The sequence below is a fragment of the Sapajus apella genome, unplaced genomic scaffold (genome assembly GCF_009761245.1).
Source record: "Sapajus apella isolate SASKATOON/1434 unplaced genomic scaffold, GSC_monkey_1.0 scaffold2, whole genome shotgun sequence".
Classification (NCBI taxonomy): Eukaryota; Metazoa; Chordata; class Mammalia; order Primates; family Cebidae; genus Sapajus; species Sapajus apella.
Window position 1 is genome coordinate 2,475,086 of NW_022436942.1, and position 24,741 is coordinate 2,499,826.

Consider the following 24,741-nt stretch of genomic DNA (forward strand, 5'->3'; position numbering starts at 1 on the left):
ATCTGGATGTGCTTCAGAAAGCATGGCTGAAACAACCTTCCACACTGCTTTTTGCTGAAGCAGCTCACTGTTTTTGTTTGCCACTGTGTAGCTTTTATGTGTAATTAAGGTTGCTGAAAGCATAATCACACCCACAGCTCTATATTGGTCACATAAATAATCATGTTGCAATACTCATTTCCTTCCCTAAAATACGTAGCATCTTTCTAACATAGAAACCTACTATGTGGAAGGCAATTGGAAATACAGTCACTTCATAACCAGTGGTTCAACTACTACTGATTTTCTTTAAAAACATATTAAATCAGAAAGAGGAAATTACAATGTTTAGAGGAATTTTTAAATTATATTTTACTATTTAGCAATAGATGCAGTTTTAAGTATACTACAGGATGTTCTGTGACCCAAATGAAATGCAGTAGTTAGGCTGATGATAGTCTGGAGAAAGGAAACCCTATCTTCAAAAGGTAATAGTTCCTACTACTGAAGAGCAACTTTATGATATATCTAATAGAATTGTGGGATGGATAGTTTTGGGGGGAAAATAGACACATGGATCCCTCTACTTTCAGCTGTATACAAAGCCCTTGGTTGCAGTTAAACTGCAAAGTCACTAGGGACCAGCCATGAGCAGAGAACATAAATATTTCATTTTTATTCATTTATTTGTTAATTTTTGAATATTTCCCCATGGTTGAGTAGCTAATTTTTCATTTTCAATTTTGATCTAAGAAGACTTGGTTTCTTTACCTTTATGGTAGATTTTCAAAGGGAAAAAAAGTTCAGATATTCTTTAAATGAAGAAAAAAATTTAACTCTTGTAAAAAGAAACTTCAAATAGCAAGTAGACTTTGCCATTTTGGAAAAAAGTGTATGTCTTAAATTTCTAGCTGAGGTGGAACTAGAACCCTGGTGTTTTGATTTCTATTGTGATATTCTTTTCATCATACCAGCTGCCACTTCAAAAGAAGGATAGCTGCTAGTGGCGGTACATCCCTCTTATTTTCAGCAAAATCTCAGTTTGAATCTTACATGCCTCTTACATAGAATCAGCAGGAGTGCTTTTTGGATTGCAATTAGAAAAACAAAAGATGTTTGTATACTAAAAGTGAATGTGATGGCTGATCCCAGGATGTGTAGAAAATGACTTCACCCTGAAGTTTTATATTAAATTTGTAGCTTCCCAGAAAGTATTTGACCCATCTGTGAATGGGGTCCTGAGCTTCACTATTGTGAAAATATTACCAAGTTTCATATTTGCTAAGTTACCTAATTAGGTATGAATTCCTTGAGAAGAGGGATTATTTCTCAGACCTTCTTGTTTTCTTCCTGGCACTTCTTAATATTCTTTTTATTTCACATGATTGGTATTTTGTCTGTTTCACTTGGAAGTTTTATTCAGCCTGGTTAGGCAAGGTAATCATTGTCAAGAATAAGACTGAGGACCTGAAAATTAGTGAATGAATATTAGGTTCTACTTATGAGTACCATTCTTATAAATCATTGGAAGCTGTTTCACAGATATCAAGAAACATTTTGGCTATATTCTAGATCTCTTAAAAATATGTACAGTTTTAGGCTGGTCATGGTCACTCATACCTGTAATCCCAGCATTTTGGGAGGCCAAGGCAGGCGGACCACCTGAGATCAGAAATTCAAGACCAGCCTGGCCAACATACTGAAACCCCGTCTCTACTAAAAACACAAAAATTAGCTGGGAGTGATGGTGCATCCCTGTAGTCCTGGGTACTTAGGAGGCTGAGGCAGGAGAATCACTTGAACCCAGGAAGTGGAGGTTACAGTGAGCTGAGATTGTGCCACTACACTCCAACTTAGGTGAAAGAGCGAGACTCCATCTCAAAAAAAAAATTTACACACACACACACATTTGTATATATTATGCATATTTAAATATATATACACACACACCATTTTATGGGTTGTGTTTTGAAATAAATATATGGATTGACCCAAAGCTCATAGACAACTATAATAAAATAGCAAGACTTAGAGCAGTGAACATAGGTGCAACCAAAAGTATTCCGAATTGGAAGACCATAGTTAAAATATATCATTATATTTAGTAACTTATTGGCTAGTATTTATATGGCACAGATGAGAACAAAATATTAAACCAAATCCAATTGTTCTTTAAGAAATTGGAAGTTGAGAACACATAGATACAGAGAGGGAACAACACACCCCAGGGCCTGTTGGGGAAAGGGGGGTGATAGGTGATGGGGAGGGAACTTAGAAGATGGGTCAATAGGTACAGCAAACCACCATGACACATGTATACCTACATGTTCTGCAAACCTACATGTTCTACACATGTATCCTGTTTTGCTTTTGTTTTTTTTTTTTTTTAAAAAAAAAAAAAAAAAAAACTAATTGAAAGACCAGATGCAGCACTGGCAAAATGTGGTATCAATCTCCCAGTACTTTAGTGTATGGCTGATGACTGAGGCCTCTATGTGGCTCCGTGACTTGGAGCTGCCTTGGTGTCATGTGCAACAGCACGTGTTTCCCTGGAGAGAAAAGGGGTTGGAAATATACTTACATCATATTGACTTTGATTTGTTTTTGCTCATAATTTAATTTTTAAAAGGGATACCAATTCATGGTTTAAAGATAGAAAGCGATGTAAAGATATATTGTGAAAAATCTCTTTTCTCCTTTTTTTTTTTTCCATCTGCCCAATTCCTACTCTCTTCTTCCACAGGTACCCACTGTAGAGATTTCTTTATGCAGATAATCCTATTCCCTCCCTCACATTTTTACACAAATGATAGCATACTACATGCCTTGCTCTGCCTATTCATCTTTTCACTTAATACTGCTCCTCAGTGATCTTTCCTTAACTGTATAGAGAGCTTCTATGATGAATCTCTGTGAATTACAGCATCTGACTTCTAATGGACTTGAAAGGTACAGTGGTGAGTGGAGACCAGTCCTGTAAACAGTAGAAGCTATTTCCACAAACCAAAGCACAACCTTTCTTTGTTTGATTGGTGAGCTTGAGGCTTCTCCATTATATTTCAATTGCCAGATATAGTTTGTGACAAGAGTACCATATATGAATATAGATTCCTCCGTATCATCCATATGAGGTTATCTGAAATTGAAACTATGAAATTATGTTTTTTTTTAAAGTTTGGGTTTTGATGAAGATATACTACAGGGAGAAGTTGTGTTTATTCATATTGACTGAATCTTGATTTGTTTTTTATCTATCAAACTAATTTATTCTAATATTTACTTAGTATGAAATATACAAAGGGAGTGTTTTGGTTTTCATTTTTGAGGTAGTGATCCATTCTATATCCGAGAGCTTATTTACTATAATAATATATCTTCTAAATAAATTTAGCAACATAAGTAACTTTAATAATGAAAATTAAACTGTTCATTATTATCATGAAGGAAGGTTAACTTCAATTCTATACAGTTTGAGTTAAGAATAAAAACACTTAAAGCAGATATTGCTACAATAGCATAAATAAAAAAAAATCAATTAGACTTACTTCTTTAGAGCACTTTTCCCATAATCAATTTTAGTTTTTGTTTAAAAATGAATGCCAAGTTTAAGGAGCAATATGAGTTTAATATATTTAAGATATGAGTGAATCAGATGCCCAAAGCTCAAACGAAAAACATATTTCTACAGGGTCATACCTAATCCTGCATTTCCTGAATCGAGCTGACATTAGAATTTTTATTACATTTCTGAGGCTATGGGAAGATCAAATCTACTCATCTCTCATTGCAAAGATAATACAAGTATGCAACATGTTCTGGTTGCCCTTGCAGTGGTTCTAATATTTAGATAGATTACTTTTTTTTTTGGTGGCAGGTGCATTTACTCTATCTGCTGTGCTTGTGGCATAAGACTTCATGGGGAGGGATAATGGCCTATTTATTGACTTTAAGAAAGCTCTAACTGAAATGGGAGATGAATATGAAAAAGATCCACACTACCCTTATGAATCTAGACTGATAGACCCTATGGGACATACTTACATGATCATTTATTAGAAGATATTTTACCTCAAAGAGAAAAAGAATTGAACAAAAATTTGTGTGAAGGATAAAAGGACCAGATGTCAGATCAATAATGCGGACTCCTGTGCAGTTATTTCTAGCTTCAAATATAGCAGCAAAGATCCATGCAGTGTCTCCATTGTGATTTATTTCTGCTTCCTAGATTGTTGTAGGAGATAAAGTTGTTTTGATGCCTGTGAATGCAGGGCAGCCACTACATGCCAGCAACATAGAGCTTCTTGATAACCCAGGGTGTAAAGAGGTAAGTTCAAGTGGGAAAGGAATGAATGTGTTGATTTTTCATATAAGAGAGAGGAAGAAAAAAAGTAATATAGTTTCTTTTATTGTTTTCATGAGCATAATCCTGGTTATTCTAATTAATATCCCCAAGGTACATATAGCTGGGATTAGCTATTGCTATTTTTGGATGGTCTCTCAAAGATACTTGTATTGAGCTACATACTTCATTATCCAAAGTTGTCCTTAATTTCCTTTTACTAGTTGAAATAATAATTTCTGGTAGAGAATGAAATCTGCAGTCTTATAACTTTGAACATTTCTTCATTAACAGGTGAATGCTGTTAATTGCAACACTAGCTGGAAAATCACTTTATTCATGAAATATAGTTCCTATCGAGAGGACGTATTAAAAGGGGTAAGTATGTGCTACATAGGACATTTGCTGGCAGAAATGAAAGTAGTCTTAACTGAAATTCTAGATGCAAAACCTATGTATTCACTAGTGTTCATAAGTTAGAATGTGAGTACACATCTTAATATTCTGAGTGTTTTACTGAATTTCCCCCATCAATGTTTTAAAATGTTTAAATAAGCATTAAAAGTCAGGTAACTAGCATAAGGGCCCAGAGTATCAAAACCAGAAACAGACACCGGCTTATCCCGATTATTTGTTCAGTTATCTCTTGACCTTTTTTCTAGGGTGATGTTGTTAGATTGTTTCATGCGGAGCAAGAGAAGTTTTTGACTTGTGATGAATATGAGAAAAAGCAGCACATTTTCCTTCGTACAACCTTGCGCCAATCAGCTACTTCTGCTACTAGTTCTAAAGCACTCTGGGAAATAGAGGTATATTAATATTTTTTGACATGTAATAAATATTTAGATCAAAAAGACAAGATTTATTGGGCTGGTTGTTTTATTGTTATAGGTATCATTTATGATAGAATCATAAAACAATAATTTTTGTGAACCAACTTGTACCTATTCATTGCTGTGACCAATTTGAAAAAGGCTATTTCCTTAGCATGTCTCCTCTTTGGGATCTCTAATTTTTTTTCTCTCTTTTTTTTTCTCTCTTGCCCTCTCTCTCTCAAATACACACACATAAACACATTTTAAAAGGGTACCTTATGATCTTACTTTTAACAAATCAACTGTGAAATGTCAAGACTAGTTAGACTGAAGGCCATGTTCCTCAAATGGCATTGGAGTCAAGATGGAGTAGGATGCCTCATTTTGAGGAAAGGTGGATGCCAGAATGACTCAGCACCTGGGGAGAACAATGTTTTTTCTTCTGTGGATGCCACCATTTCTGTTGGAATCAGGACACCCATGGTTAAGAATTCATTCATCTTTTTAAAAGTATCTCTTAAATGTGGAACATGGTAGAGTAATTAAGAAAATGTAACCTATGGATTTTTCCTTAAAGGATCTTTTTATATGTGAAGGAGGTAAGATCTACAGAATTGCCCATGAACAAGAGGTTTACTGGACATCTGAGCCACTAACTATGGTTCTCAACCATTTCAAATCCTTCATCTGCCCCCCAATTTTAAAAATATATATTTTGTGACACTCCCTTTAATATTCTAAAATGAAATTTATAGGTAATATTATTTATATATTCTAATAGGTAGAATTAGTATAATGGTCAAATTCTAACATAAAGAAGAAATAAAAGGAAAATATAATATGTGTTTCAACATGAGAATGACTATCTAAAAGATATTTATGTGTATCTTGGATGGTTATGTTTGGATTTGAGAGACGCGGTTAAAGAGGATCAGAAGACAGTCCATAGAAGCACAGGAAAATGAAAAAGCAAAGGTAGATTTGGGCCCTTGAATGATAACAAGTGTTTGGAGACGTAATAATGGAACAAACTGAAAAACAGAGAAATAACCATAATCAAAGTAAGGATAATACTTTAGGCAAACTACCAACTATTGAGATGCAGAAAATGAGGAAGTATGATGCTTCTGCAAATGAGCCAAGCCTTATTTATAAATATGACACTAAAAAAGAACTCTCTAAGTTTATGATGTGGTTTAGAATCAAGATGAAATAGTGCAAAATAACTTATCTTCTATCTTGAAACTCCGCAACGTATTGAGGAATAATTTCAGTTGCTAGCATGCAGATGGACTTTGGAGACCATAATCATCAAAACGTGATGGAATTGAGAAGATCTGGGGAAAACAACCATGACTAAAGCTAGTAATACACGAGGCTGCATGAAACCCCTCCCAGAAGTCTACTTCATTTATAAGAGTAAAACTGAAAAATAACAGGCAATCCTAAAATAAATACATAATAAAAGCATGTGTTTTCATACCATAAAGTTCTTAATATTCTGTTCTTTTAAAAACTTAAAAAAATATAGAGGTAGCAATAAGATGAGGTTTTTTTTTTTTTTTTTTTTTGAGATGGAGTCTCACTTTGTCATCTAGGCTGGAGTGCAGTGGCGCATTCTTGGCTCACTGCAACCTCCGACTCCCTGGTTAAGTGATTCTCCTGCCTCAGTCACCCGAGTAGCTGGGATTACAGGCATACGCCACCACACCTAGCTAATTTTTTTGTATTTTTAGTAGAGACGAGGTTTCACCATGTTGGCCAGGATGGTCTCAATCTCCTGACTTTGTGATCCACCTGCCTCGGCCTCCCAAAGTGCTGGGATTACAGGTGTGAGCCACCATGCCCGGCTGAAGATGAGCTATTAGTTAAAACTCTGTTAATGAAATATAGTGAGTTACCTGCATTTGATGTGTCTCTGCTTATTTAATATTGGTTCTAAGTCTGTTAAAAGGAGTTCTGAAAATTCTCTCATATTTTTGCTTTAGTTTTGTAGCTTTTGCTTTAACTGTGCCACTACACTGAACCCTTTCTATCAAAATGCATAGTTGGAAATGCTGTAACACATTGAACAGTCAGAATAGGGAGCAAATTAATTGTTTAATAATTTTGAGATGTCTTCACTCCATTTAAATGTCCCTCACCATAATGAATTTCATATAAGTTGATGTAAAACGTTTTTATCTGATGATGTACTAACGTGTTGCCAGTTTATATTGGCGGTAGACTTATTTCTCTAGGAGATTTGAAAGATGTAAGCTGCAGGACATTTCTCTATTGTGTCCTGTTACAGTTGGGCTTTAGTAAGGAAGCCTGAGGACTGTGCTTGCCCAGCATGAGCATCAGGTGTTTGAAGCAAGAAGGAAATTACATTCACATTATTGGAAGGGCTGGAGGAGGAAACTTGTAGTGGGGGGCATGGGCTTATCTGAATGCAAATAAGCAAGGCGATGACTGCTTCGCCACTGAACCCGCAGGCCTCTGCTCACATGCTGAGGGGTCCTTACTCACGCACCCTGTAGCAGCAGGCACTAGTCAGCTGCTACGACTGCCGCTGCAGCCAAAAGAGGAGACTCTCTTCTACTGTCCCCTGCTTCCCATTCTAATGGGAGTGTCCTCAGAGCCCTGCTGGGTGAGGCTTTCAGCCCCTGTAATGCACGGGAGCATTTAGCAGCGTGGGGCTGGTCCTGAGGGCCACACACAGTGTTGAGCACATGCTGGAATTCCCTGTAAATTGCAGCATAGATCATATCTTGGTCACTGCATATTAAATGCCTATAGCATCCCTCCAAAATCATGGTAAACAAAAACACCCTCCCTTCCAAATCTGCAGAATATCTCTGCTGGGGAGCCCTACTGCCTTTGCTAGACCTACTGATGTATAGTAGAGTAGTTCTTAGTCTGGGATCTTCAGATTATTTTTTAACCTTAGCAATTATATACAAACCACAAAATGTGTGTGTGTGTGTGTGTATGTGTGTGTATGTACTGTGAGACAAACATTAGATTTTATCAGATTCTCAAATACATCTCTGCCTCCTGAAAGGATTAAGAGTTCAAACACTGACAATATCGTAGTAGCCAGTGTGATTAGCAAAGGATTTGTGGAAGAAGTTTGATTTGAGATTTTGAAAGATAGGTGGGCTTTTGGCCACAGAGGGAATGTTTTATAAGACCTCATGCACTTTGAAGTATTTTCATAATTATTATCTTTTCTGAGTTATGAGAGTATGGGAAGACATTTGTTGGAGTCTAGCAGAAGGCATTCGAAAGTGAAGTATGTTAACACACAGAGTTCGCGGTTGCAGCAGGAGCGAAAGGGTGGTCAGTACTAGCAAAAAGAACATAATGTGCTGAGGGAGAGTCATGAAAAGTGATCCTAGCACTTGGATATGCCTTATAATATTTAATCTTCACAACAGTCCTGTGAATTATCCCATTTTGTGCACGAAGAAATAAGGCTCAAAGATATTAAATTCCTTTCTGTGGTCATACCACAGTAATTGATGGACCTGGAACTCACATGCCTCAGTCTGAGTATAAAACCTGAGCTTTTCTGTAGCCCCATCCCACCTGTCATAACCAGGTGTGTCAGAACTTCTACTGTGCTTATTCCCAGTGAGCCTAGGGGCTCAGCATCTGGGCAAGGCCAATTCAAAGACAGGTATCAAAAGACATGGTGTTGGGCAGAGCAAGGTGGGTTACACCTATAATCCCAGCACTTTGGGAAGCCCAAGGTGGGTGGATCACCTGAGATCAGGGGTTTGAGACAAGCCTGGCCAACATGGCAAAACCCCATCTCTATTAAAAATACAAAAGAATTAGCCTGGTGTGGTGACAAGCACCTGTAATTCCAGCTACTCGGGAGGCTGAGGCAAGAGAATCGCTTGAACCCAGGAGGCAGAGGTTGCAGTGAGCCAAGATCACACCACTGCACTCCAGCCTGAGTGACAAAGCAGGACTTCATCTCACCAAAAAAAAAAAAAAAAAAAAAAAAATGCTGTCAATAAAAAGCATGCATGGAAAGGGCCCAGAATTAAGTAGTTTAGACCCCAGGCCTGAACATTTGTGGTTCCCTCTTCCAATCTGCATGGCTGTCTTTCTCATCCTCCAGGTTTCAGGTCACACGACCCAAGAGGCCCATGCTGATGATGGTCGTATCTAAAGTTGCCTTCCCTAGTTCCTCAATCATGCACTCCCTTTGTGTCATTCCTGGTACTTGTCATACTTGTCATGTCTTATTTATGTCTTTGTTTGCTAGCTTTCTCTTTTCCATTAGAATGGAAGCTCTGGCTTTATCCACTGCTGTGTTTCTCTTCTTTTGAAGAATACTTGGCATATAGTGGGCTCTTAGTGCAGTATGTCAAGTAAATGTTTGAAACACAAAGGGAGGAAAATCTCTGTATTTCCACTTTGGCCTTGGAAACATGTCTTTCTGAGTAAAGCCATATCTGCAGATGTAAGGCACAAGTGTCATGCATGCACGAGTCAACAACTGTTATAACATGTCTCTTGCTCATTTATGAGGAATTTTGTTTTTCTGCCACATTATACTCACATGGAAACATATATTAGGTTTGACAGGTCAGCATTAACAGGAGGGCAAGCATGTAAACTGTTGGCATTTGCTTGCCAGGACCATAAATATGGTTTTGCCATTACTATTGTTGCTCTCTTTGTAGGTGGTTCATCATGACCCATGCCGTGGGGGTGCAGGACAGTGGAACAGCTTGTTCAGATTTAAACATCTTGCAACTGGAAACTATTTAGCTGCAGAGGTAAGACTAATGTATAGAGTGCTATTAAGTTTCTGACTCTGAGTTAGTGAAAGAGGCAATTGGGTTCTTCACAAGACATTGTACTTGCAGGAACAGTCATTATACAAATTTGATTATTGCTTCTAGTATTCTGGATTGACACATAAATTATTTTAAAAATGTAAATGTTAGTCAAAGTATTAAAAATTAAGACAACAACAATAATAACAACAACAAAACTCTGCAGTTGGTTTATTGTAAGGTCAATGGAATGGGACATCTGATTTGCATATGTATGTGATGTAGCCTAAAATTTTCTATTTAGCTTCAGCCTTTCAGAATGTCTGCATCATAGATATGATCAGTTCATTGCTCATATCTGATAGCCTAGATAGCTCTGGGTTTATCTGCAGTGGCCTCTTTCACTGTGGGTGGCTTTTATTGTTCAAATCATTGGGAAGGGAAAGGTTTTCTTCCTAAAACTGTCAATAAAAGTGGTAAAAACATAGAAAAGCCTTTTCTCTATCCACTAAAAGTATGTTGACAGACAGATACGAAGGATATCAGAAGATATGAAGTACAGGTAGAAATAACATCATGGAAGTTTTATAAATGATTTAATTAAAGTTTGGTTATCTAATTTTTTTTTTTTTTTTTTTAAGATGGGGTTTCACCATTATGGCCAGGCTGGTCTTGAACTCCTGACCTCAGGTGATCCATCCACCTCGGCCTCCCAAAGTGCTAGGTTATCTAATTTAAAAATAATTTGGGGCCGGGCACGGTGGCTCATGCCTGTAATCCCAGCACTTTGGGAGGCTGAGGCAGGCAGATTGTCTGAGCTCAGGAGTTCGCGACCAGCCTGGGCAACATGGTGAAACCCCGTATCTACTAAAATGTACATACCCACAAAATTAGCTGGGCATAGTCGCACACATCTGTAGTTCTAGCTACTCAGGAGGCTGAGGCAGGAGAATTACTTGAACCCTGGAGGTGGAGGTTGCAGTGAGCCAAGATCATGCCACTGCACTCCAGCCTGGGCAACAGAGCGAGACTCTGTCCCAAAAAATAAAATAAAAAAAATAATTTTGAAGCTATTCTTTTCCAGATATATGAAAATTTTCATTCATGAAACTGTGCTGGGCATTTATAAAGCATTTGATGACTACTTTTTGAATGAATAGAGGATGGGAAGAAGGAGATTTCAGGATTTCTATCTGAGAGGCATTTGGAGACATATTAGGCAAATTAATCATAGTACATTCTGATTTCTTCTTCTGGAAGATGGGGACAATCAAATATATTTCTAATTCTCTTAACTTATATGAGGCAAAGTGCTTGCAGAAGTTGTGGCTGATGGTAAGCACAGGGTAGGTGATACTGGCATAACTTTTTTTTTTTTTTTTTTTTTTTTTAGGCAGCCTTGCTCTGTTGTCCAGGCTGGAGTGCTGTGGTGCACTCAACCTGTGCCTCCCAAGTTCAAGCAATCCTCTTGTCTCAGGCTTCTGAGTAATGGGAACTACAGGTTCATGCCACCATGCCCGGCTATGTTTTATATTTTTAGTAGAGAAGGGTTTTACCAGGTTGGCCAGGCTAGTCTCAGACTCCTGGACTCAAGTGCCTGCCTCAGCCTCCTGAAGTCCTGGGATTATAAGCATAAGCCATAATTATAGAAATTTCTAATTATAGAAATTAACAAGGAAAACTAGTAATATACACGTAATACATATTACATGTAATACATATTACTATATATACACATAATACTTACTATGTGCCCAGCCTAATTTTATATGATAAACAGGGACTATTTTTACTTTTTTAGGTATCTAACACATTATTTAGTACTCAATTAAATGAAATACAGCTTTGCAATTTACAAGCTGTTTACAGCATAAGTGTTTTAAAGTAAGCCTTTTGAAAAACAACTCATTGAAACAAAAATCATTAGTAAAGTAGTGAATCTTGTTTAAAATAAAAATTGGAAAAACCTAAGTAGACATCCTATAAAAGACAAGAAATTAGGATTAAAATCCTCTGGGATCTTATGTTAGTGGCTCTTTTTCCCAATTCACTTTTCAAGCAAGTCTACCGATGTGCTGTAGAAAACTGACATGATGTGTGTGTGTATTACTAGTCTTCCTTGTTAATTTCTGTAATTAAAACATGTATCATTTGATGAATTCAAATGATTAGATTATTAAGAATTAAGTTGTTCATGAAACTTAGTGAAGATCCAAGACTTCAATACATAAATGAATTAATTAAAAATGGAAAAGGAGAAAGCAATTCATTCCTTGAAAAGGATTTGAATGATTGTCTTTCATCCTGTCTCTAGAGAATGTAGCTTTAAATGCCAGGTGCCATCTCCTCCATTAAAGAGTCTGGTGTATTTAGAGGACCTTTTCTTTGACCTTTAATTTTAGATAACATCTTTTTTATGGTCTGGTGGGAGGAGGAGAATTAAGTATTAAATACATATCTGAAAATTGAAAGCTGGGAATTTATTTTCTACTGACTAGTGTAACAGAATGGGTGCTTTGTGTAGTGTTCTAATATCAAAATAGCAATCATAGCCTCAAAATTCTGGCATCCATACATTGGGGTTTTGTATCTTCTATGTCAGCTGGGACAAAATCTGGGTGTGCTCATGTCTCAGGATGCTTGTCTTTACTGGTGTGAAAGTGTCTAGAAGTGTGTCCAAATCACAGTGATTCCCAATTCAGGAACAGCTGGTAACTTGCCTCTGATAGCGGTTGAGAAGCAGTGAATACACTTTTATCATTTTGATTTCTAAAAATGCCCAGGTCTTTATTTCTTTTTAAAAAATTTTAATTTTTATGGGTGCATCATGGGGCACATGTGATGTCTTGTTACAGGCATACAATGTGTAATAATTACATAGGGTAATTGGGATATCTGTCAACTCAAGTATTTGTCATTTCTTTGTGTTAGAAACATTCCAATTTTACTCTTTTTGTTATTTTAAAATATACAATAAATTATTGTTAACTTTGTAGTTACCCTGTTGGGCTATCAAATTCTAGATCTTTCTCCTTCTATCTAACTATATTTTTATACCCATTAATCATCCCCACCTTTTCTCTCCTCCCTGCTACCCTTCCTAACCTCTGGTAACCATCCTTCTACTCCCTGTCTTCATAAGTTCAATTGTTTTAATTTTTAGCTCCAACATATGAATGAGAACATGTGAAATTTGTCATTCTGTGCCCGGCTTATTCCCCTTAACATAATGTCCTCCAGTTTTATCCATATTGTTGCAAATGACAGGATCTCATTCTTTTTTATGGCTGAATAATACTCCACTGTGTACATGTACCACATTTTCTTTATCCATTAATCTGTTGATGTACACTTAGGTTGATTCCAAATCTTGGCTATTGTGGATAGTGCCGTAATAAACATGGGAGTGCAGGTATCTCTTCCATAAAATGATTTCTTTTCTTTTGGATATATACCTAGCAGTAGGATTGTCGGATCATATGGTAACTCTATTTTTAGTTTTTAGGAACTGCCATACTGTTCTCTATAGAGGCTGCACTAATTTACATTCCAATCAGCTATGTGAGGGTTTCCCTTTCTCCACATCTTCATCAGCATCTGTTATTGCCTTTCTTTTGGATAAAAGCCATTTTAACTGGGGTGGGATGATATCTTATTGTAGCTTTGATTGGCATTTCTCTGACGATTAATGATGTAAAGCATTTTTTAAAATATGCCTGTTTGTCGTTTGTATGTCTTCTTTTGAGAAATTTTTATTCAGATCTTTTGCCCATTTTAAAATCAGATTATTAGATTTTTGGGGGTTTATTGAGTTCCTTTATCTCCTTATACATTCTGGTTACTAATCTCTTGTGAAAAACATGCCTAGGTTGGTGGGGTTTAGTGGCTCATACCTGTAATCCCAACACTTTGGGAGGCCGAGGCAGGTGGATCACCTTAGGTCAGGAGTTCAAGACTGGCCTGGCCAACATGGTGAAACCTCTTCTCTACAAAAATAAAAAAAAAAATAGCCAGGCATGATGGCAGGTACTTGTAATCCCAGCTGCTAGGGAAGCTGAGATGGGAGAAATGCTTGAACCCGGGAGGTGGAGGTTGCAGTGAGCTGAGATCGTGTCATTGCACTCTAGCCTGGGCAACAAAGCAAGACTGTCTCAAAAAAAAAAAAAAAAATCCCAGGTTTTTAATTTCGAAGCGTTAGTCATGTTGTTCAAGTAGGATGGGGGTTCTCAATATTTTGAGTGGCAACCTCCTAGAATTATTTGTTTTATTACATTGTACCCTTCTTCTTAGGTGGTAAAGGCTCCATGGCATACATTTATTTTAATTTTTCAGTTTTCACTTTAATATCTAGATATTAGTAAAAAAAATAAGACACATATTGGGATGTGGGAAATGTAAGAGTTAGGAATTACTATTTTTGGAATTCATAAATTTGCAAACGTAGTCTTTAAGATTTAATGTAACTTTCAATATGTTTCTTCAGTGACTGGTAAATGCACAGCATGGTAGAGTGCTGCAGGTACAGCAAAGGAAGCTGACTCAGTCTTAGCCCTGAAAGAATGGACCTGAAAGAATTAGCCCTGAAAGAATGTCTTCCTTGTTTGTAAGACAGCACGGCACAATCAGGGAGAGCTAATTATATGTGCAGGTAGAATTGGGTCATATTCCAATGAGAGGATCTGGAGTGATGTTAGTTGAGGATTCTTGCTTGGGGCGAACTTGTTCCCAAAGGAAATAATAGACATGGACTGTTAGAGAAATAAAAGGGCAATCCTGTGTAAGTTGCTAAGAAGGCACATCAGAGAGGTAGAATGTCCAAATCATACATAGACAATATTAAAACTGAGGTCCAGCCCAAGGAAGGAATTGCCAAAGGAATGATTGAGTGACAGATCTCTTTTCTTTAAGCTTTTGAATGACGGGTTTGCATTTGTTCTAGTTTGTAATAGGAATGAAGTTTAAGGAAGTTTATCTTGGTAGCTGCCTAGAGGCTGGGACTGATCAGCTACTAGCAGGCTTGGTAGAAATCAGCGATGTCATTAAAAAAATCCCAGTACAGCGTGATAAGTTTATGATAGCAGTATGAATAGTGGCCCACATCTTTGTTAGGGGGTATCAGGATGCAAGGAATGGTCAGGAGGTCTGAGGCATTGCTGCTTGATGAATAAGACAAATGGGGAAGAGGAAGAAAGGGCATTCAGGCAGTGAGGGCAGCTTGTACACAAGAAAGGAGGTGTGTAGTGCCATACAAAGTAGTTTCATATGTAGGACTTGTGAGTTTGGAAGTAATGCTAGAAGGTGAGACGGGAGGCGATGGGGCCAGAAATGTAGCATAGCTGATCAGTTCAGACATATATATTTAGGAGAATGGGCTTTATCTTTAAAAAGGGGTATAATAAGTAAATTTGTGATTAATGAAGACCACTCCAGAGTTGTGTCTAATACGGTAGTTTCTAGCCACATGTTGGCAGTTAATATTATCAAAATTAAATAAAATGAAAAATTCAGTTTCTCATTTCCAATAGCCACGTTTCAAGTTGCTCAGTAGCCACGCTATGTGGAATAATGCACATTTCCAAAGACACAGTTGTAGTGGGCAGAATGCTGTGGAGCCTTTGTGAAGTGACTAGAAGAAATTGAATCTAGAGGCAGTGAGACCAGATAAGTCTGAATGATCTGCTGCTTTCTACATTTTCTTTCTTTGCCACCTGGTGGAAGTTTTGCTTATCTACAAACAAATAAGGTAGTTGTCGTTAAAAGGGCTCTATTACAATCTTTAACAAGGAAAATTATTTTTGATGTTGCTTTGGAAAGGTCATCAACAGTTTTTACTTTAGTAATTTTGAGAACTTGAACCAAGGGAGAGGCACTGGTAATGGTGAGGAAGGGAGGGGTTGAAGGCATTCTTGAGAGACAGAATTGATGCTGTGTTACGCTGTCAGGTGTTAGGGGTTGAGGAATAGGATTCTGGCTTTGGAGAGCAAGTGATGTCATTCACCAAATTAGGGAAAATGAGAAGAGGTGCCAAACTGATTAGGGAAATAATTCATTCAAATTTGATTCTGCTTGTAAAATGTCCAGGTGAAGTTGCCCAATAGGGAAGGTTTCAAAACGTCTGGAAGTTTGGGGATTGACCAATGTTAAAGAAGTAGATTTGGGTTTCCAGAGCACAGGTAAGATCATTAGGGAGTAGAAAGAGAGTGGGAGGGTGTATGAGGAAATTATCTTTTAAGGATGGGGAAGAGACTGGGAACCTGAGAAGCCAGAAACACCTGGAAAATCAAAGGAGATGAATCACAAATGCCAAGCAAGGGAGGGGAGGGTTTCACAAAGGAGAGAGTGCTACTGAAAAGGCCAGAAACAAATCTGTTTACATCATCTGGCAAGAATGTAATCATTTGTTACTTTATGGGGAGGATTTTTAGTGGAAACCAGAATGTGGGAGTGGAGGGATGATCAGGAATCCAGGAAGCAGAAGTGGGTGCAGACTGAGTTTTCACAGCATGACTGTGAAAGGGGGAAGCAGAGTAGTAGTCCAGGGGAAGTTAAGAATCCTATTAAATGATTGTTATAAAATATATTTTAAAAATGAGGTGGTTGAGGATGCTGCTGTTTTTGCATTAAAGGGAAGTGCCCAGCAGAGCAGCTAGATATTGCAGAGTATTAACCTCTTTTCCCATGGCCTTTCCAACTTTAACAGACGTATTTATAATTTAAAATATTACTTTCATGTGCTGTAGGCATTCCTGCTAAATTGGATTATGTAATTCTTGAATTGCCTTTGAATTTATGGTGTTTATATTGGCCAGTGTGACAGAGCCTAGCATAGCGGGAAAAAAATCCCATGCATACTGTTTACAATCTGTCTGACTTTAAGCAGGTATTTAACCCTTCTAGACCTGAGTTCCTATGTGTGTAAAAAAGATAATAATGTATATTGTATGGGATTATTCTGGAATTAAAGAAGATAGGGAATGTATAGCACCTTGTACATAAGAGGTATGCAATAAATATTAAGTCTGTTTACTTTCTTAGAGAGGAAGCAGAGGGAAAATGCAGAGTAGTGTTTTATTATTATTGTTATTATTAAGAACTAGCATGTCTTAGGTAACATAAGGAGGGAAGGTGTTTGGGGCAAAGTTTAGTTATTTAATATGTTTATCTGGAACACATTACTACTGTGCTTTGACATAGGAAACACTGCCTCATGGAGCCGTTGAAAATCCTTCCAATAATATGTCATGAACTGTTGTACAGTTCCTATGGTCAGGTATAACACAGCCAGCCAGTCACTCCTGACTTACAAACAGACATTTTGGGTGACATTACTCTTATTCAATTAGGTAAAGTATGCTGAGTGCTTATCTAGGAGAACAGCTGAAAAGACTAGCCATGCCTTTGATTATTAGACTATTTTAACATATACTGCTTTTATTTCTCTAAGTTCTTTAGATAAAATTTTCTAAATCAGAAATGAAATTTCTTTTCAATAACTTGAAATAGTGTTTTTTATTGTCTATACATTTGAGTTTAACTCAAGCTGTTGTGTAATAACTTAAATTGTGGTCTTTTAAATAATATAGTGCAGTTAGAATTCATTGAGAATTTTAAAGCCTTTGATTCTGGATAATGCCACAGTTATTCTCCATAAACCTGTTGAGATATTTCAGAAATTCCCCACTTAGGGAGGAAATGCTTATAGCATTTCTTTGGGCTTATCACAGTTCACAGTTAGGTATGCATTTGTTTGTTACCTGTTGTATGTATTGTGTATACCTATTCAATAACTATTTTGATCCCTGCAAGGAAAGGCCTGTATCTGTTTTGCTCATTGCTGGATGTCTTGTGCCTAGAAGTACCTGACATCTACTTTGCATTCAGTAACTGTTAGATGATTGAGTGAATGAATCATAGGGACTATGACTGTTGTTATAAGTCCAGTAATTTTACTTTACAGAAAAAGAAATCTGGGTTCACAGAGGTGATTTATTTTGTTAAAAGCAAAAAACTGATATAATGAGAGTATTAGTAATGAATGCTCTCAACTAAGGGTAATGATGGCAATGTCTAGAGACATTTTTATTGTCACAGTTGGGGAATGGGAGCTGCTGGCATCTAATGTGTAGAGGCTAGGGATGTAGCTAAACATCCTACTATACACTGGACAGCCCCTCACAACTAAGAATTATCTGGTTTAAGATACCCGTAATGCTAAGGGTTGAAAACCCTGATCTGTATTATAGTGAAATTATACATTTATTGAAAGGCTACTAGGTAGAAGCACTACTTTGACATTGTGAAGAAAACAGAGATGATTAATACATGGTCCTTGTCCTCTAAGAGTTTGCAATCTAGACTAACTCAGTCTCTGGGACATTGAGATCTCATTTGCCATTGCTTCCACCATACCTGCACATCTGAGATAAGTGGTTCTGTGTAATGTTTAATTGTTAACATCTGTAGGTGACCATGCTAAGTCTCACAGTAAGTTTAAAGGACTGCAATCTTATATCTAACAGCAAATTAGATGAAAAGATCTAAAATTTACTTATAGATACAGTGCACAAATATGATACTCTATTTTAACCAGCACTTAACTGGATGGTTTAGTTATTCAGAAAAATGTAAAATCCTAATTATTTATGTAGAAGTGAAGGGGGCACTATCCAAAGGAAGTTAGACCATTTGATATGCTGGAAATTCTGTAGTTGAATTGTATAGACAAAACACATATTTAAGAATAGCATCTTTTTTTTTTTTTTTTTTTTTTGGTGAATTGCAGAAAACACTTAGGAATTAGGATAATGATACAAGATATAACATGGTTTAAGTTTTATCCTGCAAGATAGTAAAGCAAACCAAGGGTTAGAAATGGTCCCTTATTCCATGTAAAGATCTCCAACAGGATAGTTTAGGGATGCAGATTAATTTTAAAGAAATACTCAGTGCTAGCCTGTAATCCCAGCACTTTGGGAGGCCAAGGTGGGCACATTACTTGAGGTCAGGAGTTCGAGACCAGCCTTGCCAATATGGTGAAATATTGTTCTCTACTAAAAATACAAAAATTAACCGGGCATGGTGGCACATGCCTGTAGTCTCAGCTCCTCAGGAGGCTGAGGCAGGAGAATTGAACCTAGGAGGTGGAGGTTGCAGTGAGCCGAGATCGCACCACTGCACTACAGCCTGGGTGACAGTGAGACTCCGTCTCAACAACAACAACAAAAAAAGAAACACAAAAAGAAAAAATAAAACAACAACAAAAAACCCAAAACCAAACCAAAAAACCTCAGTGCTAGAAACCTATGGATAAAATGTAGAACAAAGTATCTAATTATGAACAAGATAAAGATTTTTGATTTCATGAGGTAATACAGGAGCATATTCCCTTGCAGTGTCTGTTCTGTGGGGCATATATGTAGTTAGGTGGCATGAGCAGAAGGTAAATAAACATATTTTTGACACAGCTGTCCACATACTCATCGACACTTTGTCATAGATAGCTTACTTGTATTATTGTAGTGGTGCATGTGAGTTTGCAGTTATGTCTGTGGGAGCGAAAGTAATTTTACCATATTTTGCATAGGAAAATATGGGGACCTCATAAAGTCCAGTAAATGGTTCTTCCACAGTTGTGGAAAGAATTATAAATCAACCTTCACAATTTCTGATATGCTGCTTCCTACATTTTATTTCTTTGGATATTACTAAAGCAAAAACTTTTTACGACCTTTCCAAAGCAATATAGATCAAGTAATGCACAATGATGTTATTTGTTCAAGATTGGAATCAAACGCTTTTAAAGACAACTAGCTTATTTGTTTGTAGAGAGGCAAAACTTCCACCAGATGGCAGTAAACACTTATTTCCTGACTATTCAATAGCTTTTGGATGTAATTAATTGGTTAAAAACTCAGTACTCAAGAAATTGTACATTAGCATAGAATTGTATGACTATTGGGGCTATAGTTTTAAATGTCTCTATGTTTAGTTCTCTATCAAATGTATCAGCCATAGTATGTGAAAAGGGCCTGATTTGTGTACATGTATATGTATACATAAATATACAGTAGACGAACATACAGACCAGACCCTATATATATGTATAAAATTTCATATATCAAAACATAGAAAATGTACCTGGCACACGTAAACACTCAGTAAAGGTTATATTCCCTCCTTTCTTTTCTAGGCTTATCAATCAGAATAATAGATTGGCCTGAAATGCCAGTCATTGGAAAGAAGAATATATAAATATAATTATTTAAAAATAGACACAGGATAAGTTTATGATTTCAGTGTTATATATAATAAACATCGATCAAAACACATTTTATTCTAAAAAAGCACAGTTTTTTTTTTAAAGAAAGTAAACAGGTATTATGGACTTAAAATTTCTGGTCTGCTTCTTTCTACTGTGTTAGATGAAAGGGTGCAGTTGTTTTTCAATTGATTGTGATACTATCATGACTTTCACTGCCTAGGTATTTATGATATTTCTCTCTGCCATTTTGCACCACATCTGATTTCTTTGTATTCCTCTATGTCCATTTAATTGAAGACTGTCTTCAAAGATTAGTAATGAGTCTCTATATTCTCTCTCTGTCACTCACTGCCATGGCTGCAGTGGACCATGCATTTGATCTTGGATATGCCATTGCCATACAAAATCAATTAATTTATCTAAAGTTTAATTATTTCCCTGCAAAATAGTGATTTTTTTTAGTTCATAAAGATGTGAGAGTCATGATAAACAGTTTTCTCTCTCAGTTTACGCTTTCAGATTCTACTGATTCTGCCTCTGCAAAATCTTTCACATCCACTTTCTACTTTTTATTCTGGTATTATTATCTTCATTTGGGTCCACCCACCTCTTCCTTGGACCACTGCTCTTGGTTACTTTCCCTCTTTCATCTTCTGTCCCTTGCATCTTCTGAATATAGTACAAACTCTCTAGTTTATGGTTTAAAGTCAAGGATGGTCTGGGCTGATCCTCCTTCCCAGCTTGCATCACACCACTCTGCTTTATGGAGACAGGAGGGAAGCAGCATGTTACACGGATGGAAAGATGTGGCTTTGGAGCCCTCAGACCTGTGCCTGCTCACCCTGCCACTCCTCAGTGGTATGACTTTGCAGAAAGTACTTCACTTGATGTGCTCCAAGTGCTTCGTCTTTAAATAGGGTTAAGAATCCTGTCTTTTAGTATAATCATAAGGTTAAATGAATTAACCTTTAAAAGCATATCAAAAAGTATTCCATAAGTGACACTGATGGGTCTTCTCTAAAGAAGTCTCATTTTTCTCATCTTTGTGGCTGTGGCTCCTCCAGCCTTGCTGCCTTCTTCACTCCCTCGTTCCTGCTCTGCCAGTTAAAATTCTACCCATCCTTCAAGGCTTATCTCAAATTCTACCTTCTCCATGAATAATTTGTGAATAAATTTGCCCGTCACAGATCCCTCCTTCCTCTGACCTATATTATTTATAAATTATTCATTCCTGTCTTATGTCCCTTGTTGCATTTTATTTTGTATTTCAGCTGACTGTAGTTATGTCTTATTTTCCCTCCTAGATTATAATGTCTTATGGCCAGGGACCATATTCTCTTTGTCTTTACTAAAATACCATATGCCACAACGCTTTGCCCATTACAGATGCTCTATTAATATTTATTGAATAAATGATTGAATAGCATATTAGCTCTTCAATGCCAGATTTATAATTTATTTTTTAACATAAAGAATTTAAGTCCTAAAAGACCTCTATATGACCATGTCTTTTTCTTCCTTCTTTAAAAAATATTTTTTTTCTATTCATCTTTAGTCTCTTACTTTAATAATTACTGCTATTATTATATCTAGAGATAGAAAGCAGCAGAATAATTTAAAGCATATATTAATTTGGCCTTTAGTAGTTAATGTTGGTAAATTGATATGGCCCTGGATTTGTTTGGATGGCTTCTTCTCCTCCTTTCCCTTCTCCTCTTCCTTTTCTTCCTCTCATTATTGTTATTATTTATACTTTATTGATTTTACTGAGGTAATCTCTCTATGTTAATCATTTTAAAAATCACATTGCAGCCTGAGAGACAAAGATGAGGCAAAATCTAACTGATTGGTACCATCTTTAGTTTTGCTGCCAAAGATATGAATACATACAATTTATTGATATAGAGTCATGGTTTAGTCATAGTCTTGTTCTCATTTTGCAGTTGAGGACATTGAGTTCCATGGGCATTAGGCCACCTTTCCTAAAGACGCTAGTATTTCTTTATAGATCAGAGACTGGAATCCACTTCCCCAGACAGCCAGACAGAGATGGGTAATCCTAGTGGGGGAAATACATAAAGATTGATTTTAGAAGGTAACATTGTCTTTGGAGTAGAATATATGACCTAAATTTCAGAGGGCATAAATTATTTATTTTGTGTTTGACTTAGGTGCGTTAATTCCTGTTCTTGTGCATGTTTTAGTGAGGGATATTTCATGGTTTCCGGCATGAATTTGCTTTAAAGTGTCTGTAATAACCATTCTAATGTGTATTGAGTGAAAACTTGGGTCATAAGGTATATCCTTGGTCGAATATGTTGCATATCATTTGGATATAATTTAACAAAAATTTTAGTTTTTTTTTTAAATTTAAAAGAAAAGTTGGAATTTTTCAAGCAGAAAGAAAATAAATTTTTAAAAAAGCTATGGTGGAACTTGACTAAAATAGATGAATAAACTTCTTCTGGACACCATGGTAGAATTGTCTTTACTACCAAGTGAAAATGTGTTTATTTAATCAGTAGAAAGGAGGCCAGTTAACTCAATCTTTGCCCTCTACCTTTCACTCTTGGATTCTAAAAGCAGGACTAAATCCCCTTTTGGAACTAATTCTGTTACTCATAATTTAAGGGAACCTAGAAAGTCTGAGGGAAAGTCTGGGTCTCTGTAGACAAAGGCCAGCCTCAATTCCCTCAATGGTTGGCTCAGCACTAGCAGGTGACCTGTATCTTCTTACCCTCCTTGTGTGTCAGTCCTGAAAACTTAAAAGACTGCTGTCATGAGACTCTTGGGCTGGGTACTGCTTTCCATCCACTCCCCTTCCTCACACCCCTACTTATTTTCTAATTCGTTTCACCATAGTGTGGTTTTGTTTATTTGTTTACTTCATTTAAATTGAATCATGCAGGACATTATTTTTTGTGCTTCCTTTCCTCCACTTAGTGCTTTTGAGATTCGTTCTTGTTGTCACTTGCACGAGAAGCTTGTCATGTTCATTACTAAGTAGTATTTCATCGTTTGGATATACCACATTTAGTTTATCATTCTTCTCTTACACGACCTGCTTTTAAAATCTTAGCTTAATTTCTGGCTCTGTTTTATCCCTACCATGGTTTTCTCTGCCTTTCCCTCTTATCATCTTCAAATGAATGTGTCAGTCTTTTGTGGTTGATTTCTGGTTAATTTTGTAACTTCTGCATATACAATTCTTTCTTCAGCCGAGGAAAGATTTGTCTTCTATTATCTTTGATTATTGCTTGCGTTCCACTTATTCTCTCTTCCTTTTGAGAGCTCTGATTTCCCATTAGTTGGTTGTCCCTTCTCTGGTTATTTGTGACCATTTTCTTTTTTCTGATTTTCATTTCTGGATACTTTCATTCTATATGGAGGCATACCCATTCAGTTGCTCATCCTCTGCATTGCTGATTTTCTAACTATGCTTTCTGTGACTGCTAATGTGGACTTTAATTTTGTATTTATGTTTTCATTTATATTGAAATCTTCCTTAACTTCTCTTATATTATTTATATATTATTTTAATTATTTCAAGACAGAGTCTCACTTTGTCATCCAGGGTGGAGTGTAGCGGCTTAGTCTTGGCTCACTGCAACCTCTGCCTCCCAGGTTCATGTGATACTCATGCCTCAGCCTCCCAAGTAGTTGGAATTACAGCTGCACGCCACCATGCCCAGCTAAATTTTGTATTTTTAGTAGAGATGGCATTTTACCATGTTGGCCAGAATGGTCTCAAACTCACAACCTTAGGTGATCCACCATCTTGGCCTCCCAAAGTGCTGGGATTACCGGCATGAGCCACTGCACCTGGCAATATATTATTATATTTTAGCATTTTAGCTGTTTATGTTATTTCACTGCCTTTACATAGAGGTCATGTTTACTTGTACCTTCCTGAGAATGCCAAATCATTTCCTGAAAATTCATTTTGCATTATACTATAGGGTAATACCATAGGATATATTGAGAAAGACTCTGAGAGGGAATTTCGCTTGTTCTAACTTAGTATTTCATCAGTCCTATTTGTTTTTTTCCTTGTATTCTTCTTTCCTTATTATCCTCAGATGAGTGAGCTCTGTGCAGAACCAGAGAGTTGAGTGGATTATCCATTTGTTCCATTTTTAAATTCTCTAGTGTGACAATTCAGTCCGCTTTATAAATCTTCAGCCGCAGGACTGGCTGATGGGTGCGTTTGCAGTTCCCAGATTGAGCAGACATCGACTCTGTGGACACTATGCACATGAGCTCGATGGAGTTGCTTCTGTATCCTCCCCCTTTGCTATTTCTGTATCATCATGAAGTATCATTCCAGCACACAGCATTCCTTTTCTTTCTTTCTTCACGCCATGCTTTTTTCTTCACATCAGAAAGGCCTTGGCCATCATCTTTTCCCTCCACTTGCTGCCCACTTGTTTTCTGAGCATCTCTTTGGTCATGTAAAGACAGAGACAGGTAGCAGACTAGGGAAGCAGTTTCCTGCATAATTTCACAGCAGCTTGTCAGTGATAGAGAAACCCTTTTGTATCGGTTTGTTTGGTAAATTCTCTGGGTTTC

The 24,741-nt window shown here is 36.9% G+C and overlaps 1 protein-coding gene across 6 annotated transcripts in view; it reads left to right on the top strand.

The window, feature by feature from the left end:
* Positions 1-24,741, top strand: part of ITPR2 (inositol 1,4,5-trisphosphate receptor type 2) — a 492,164-nt gene that overhangs the window by 108,172 nt on the left and 359,251 nt on the right. For 5 of the 6 annotated variants that reach the window (XM_032284102.1, XM_032284097.1, XM_032284122.1 and 2 more), the window contains 4 exons: positions 4,205-4,303; positions 4,613-4,696; positions 4,981-5,127; positions 9,816-9,911. In XM_032284102.1, coding sequence (XP_032139993.1) covers positions 4,205-4,303; positions 4,613-4,696; positions 4,981-5,127; positions 9,816-9,911 — 426 coding nt within the window. Of the gene's footprint in view, positions 1-4,204; positions 4,304-4,612; positions 4,697-4,980; positions 5,128-9,815; positions 9,912-24,741 lie in introns of those variants that run through there. The other variant, XM_032284132.1, reaches the window with a different exon arrangement.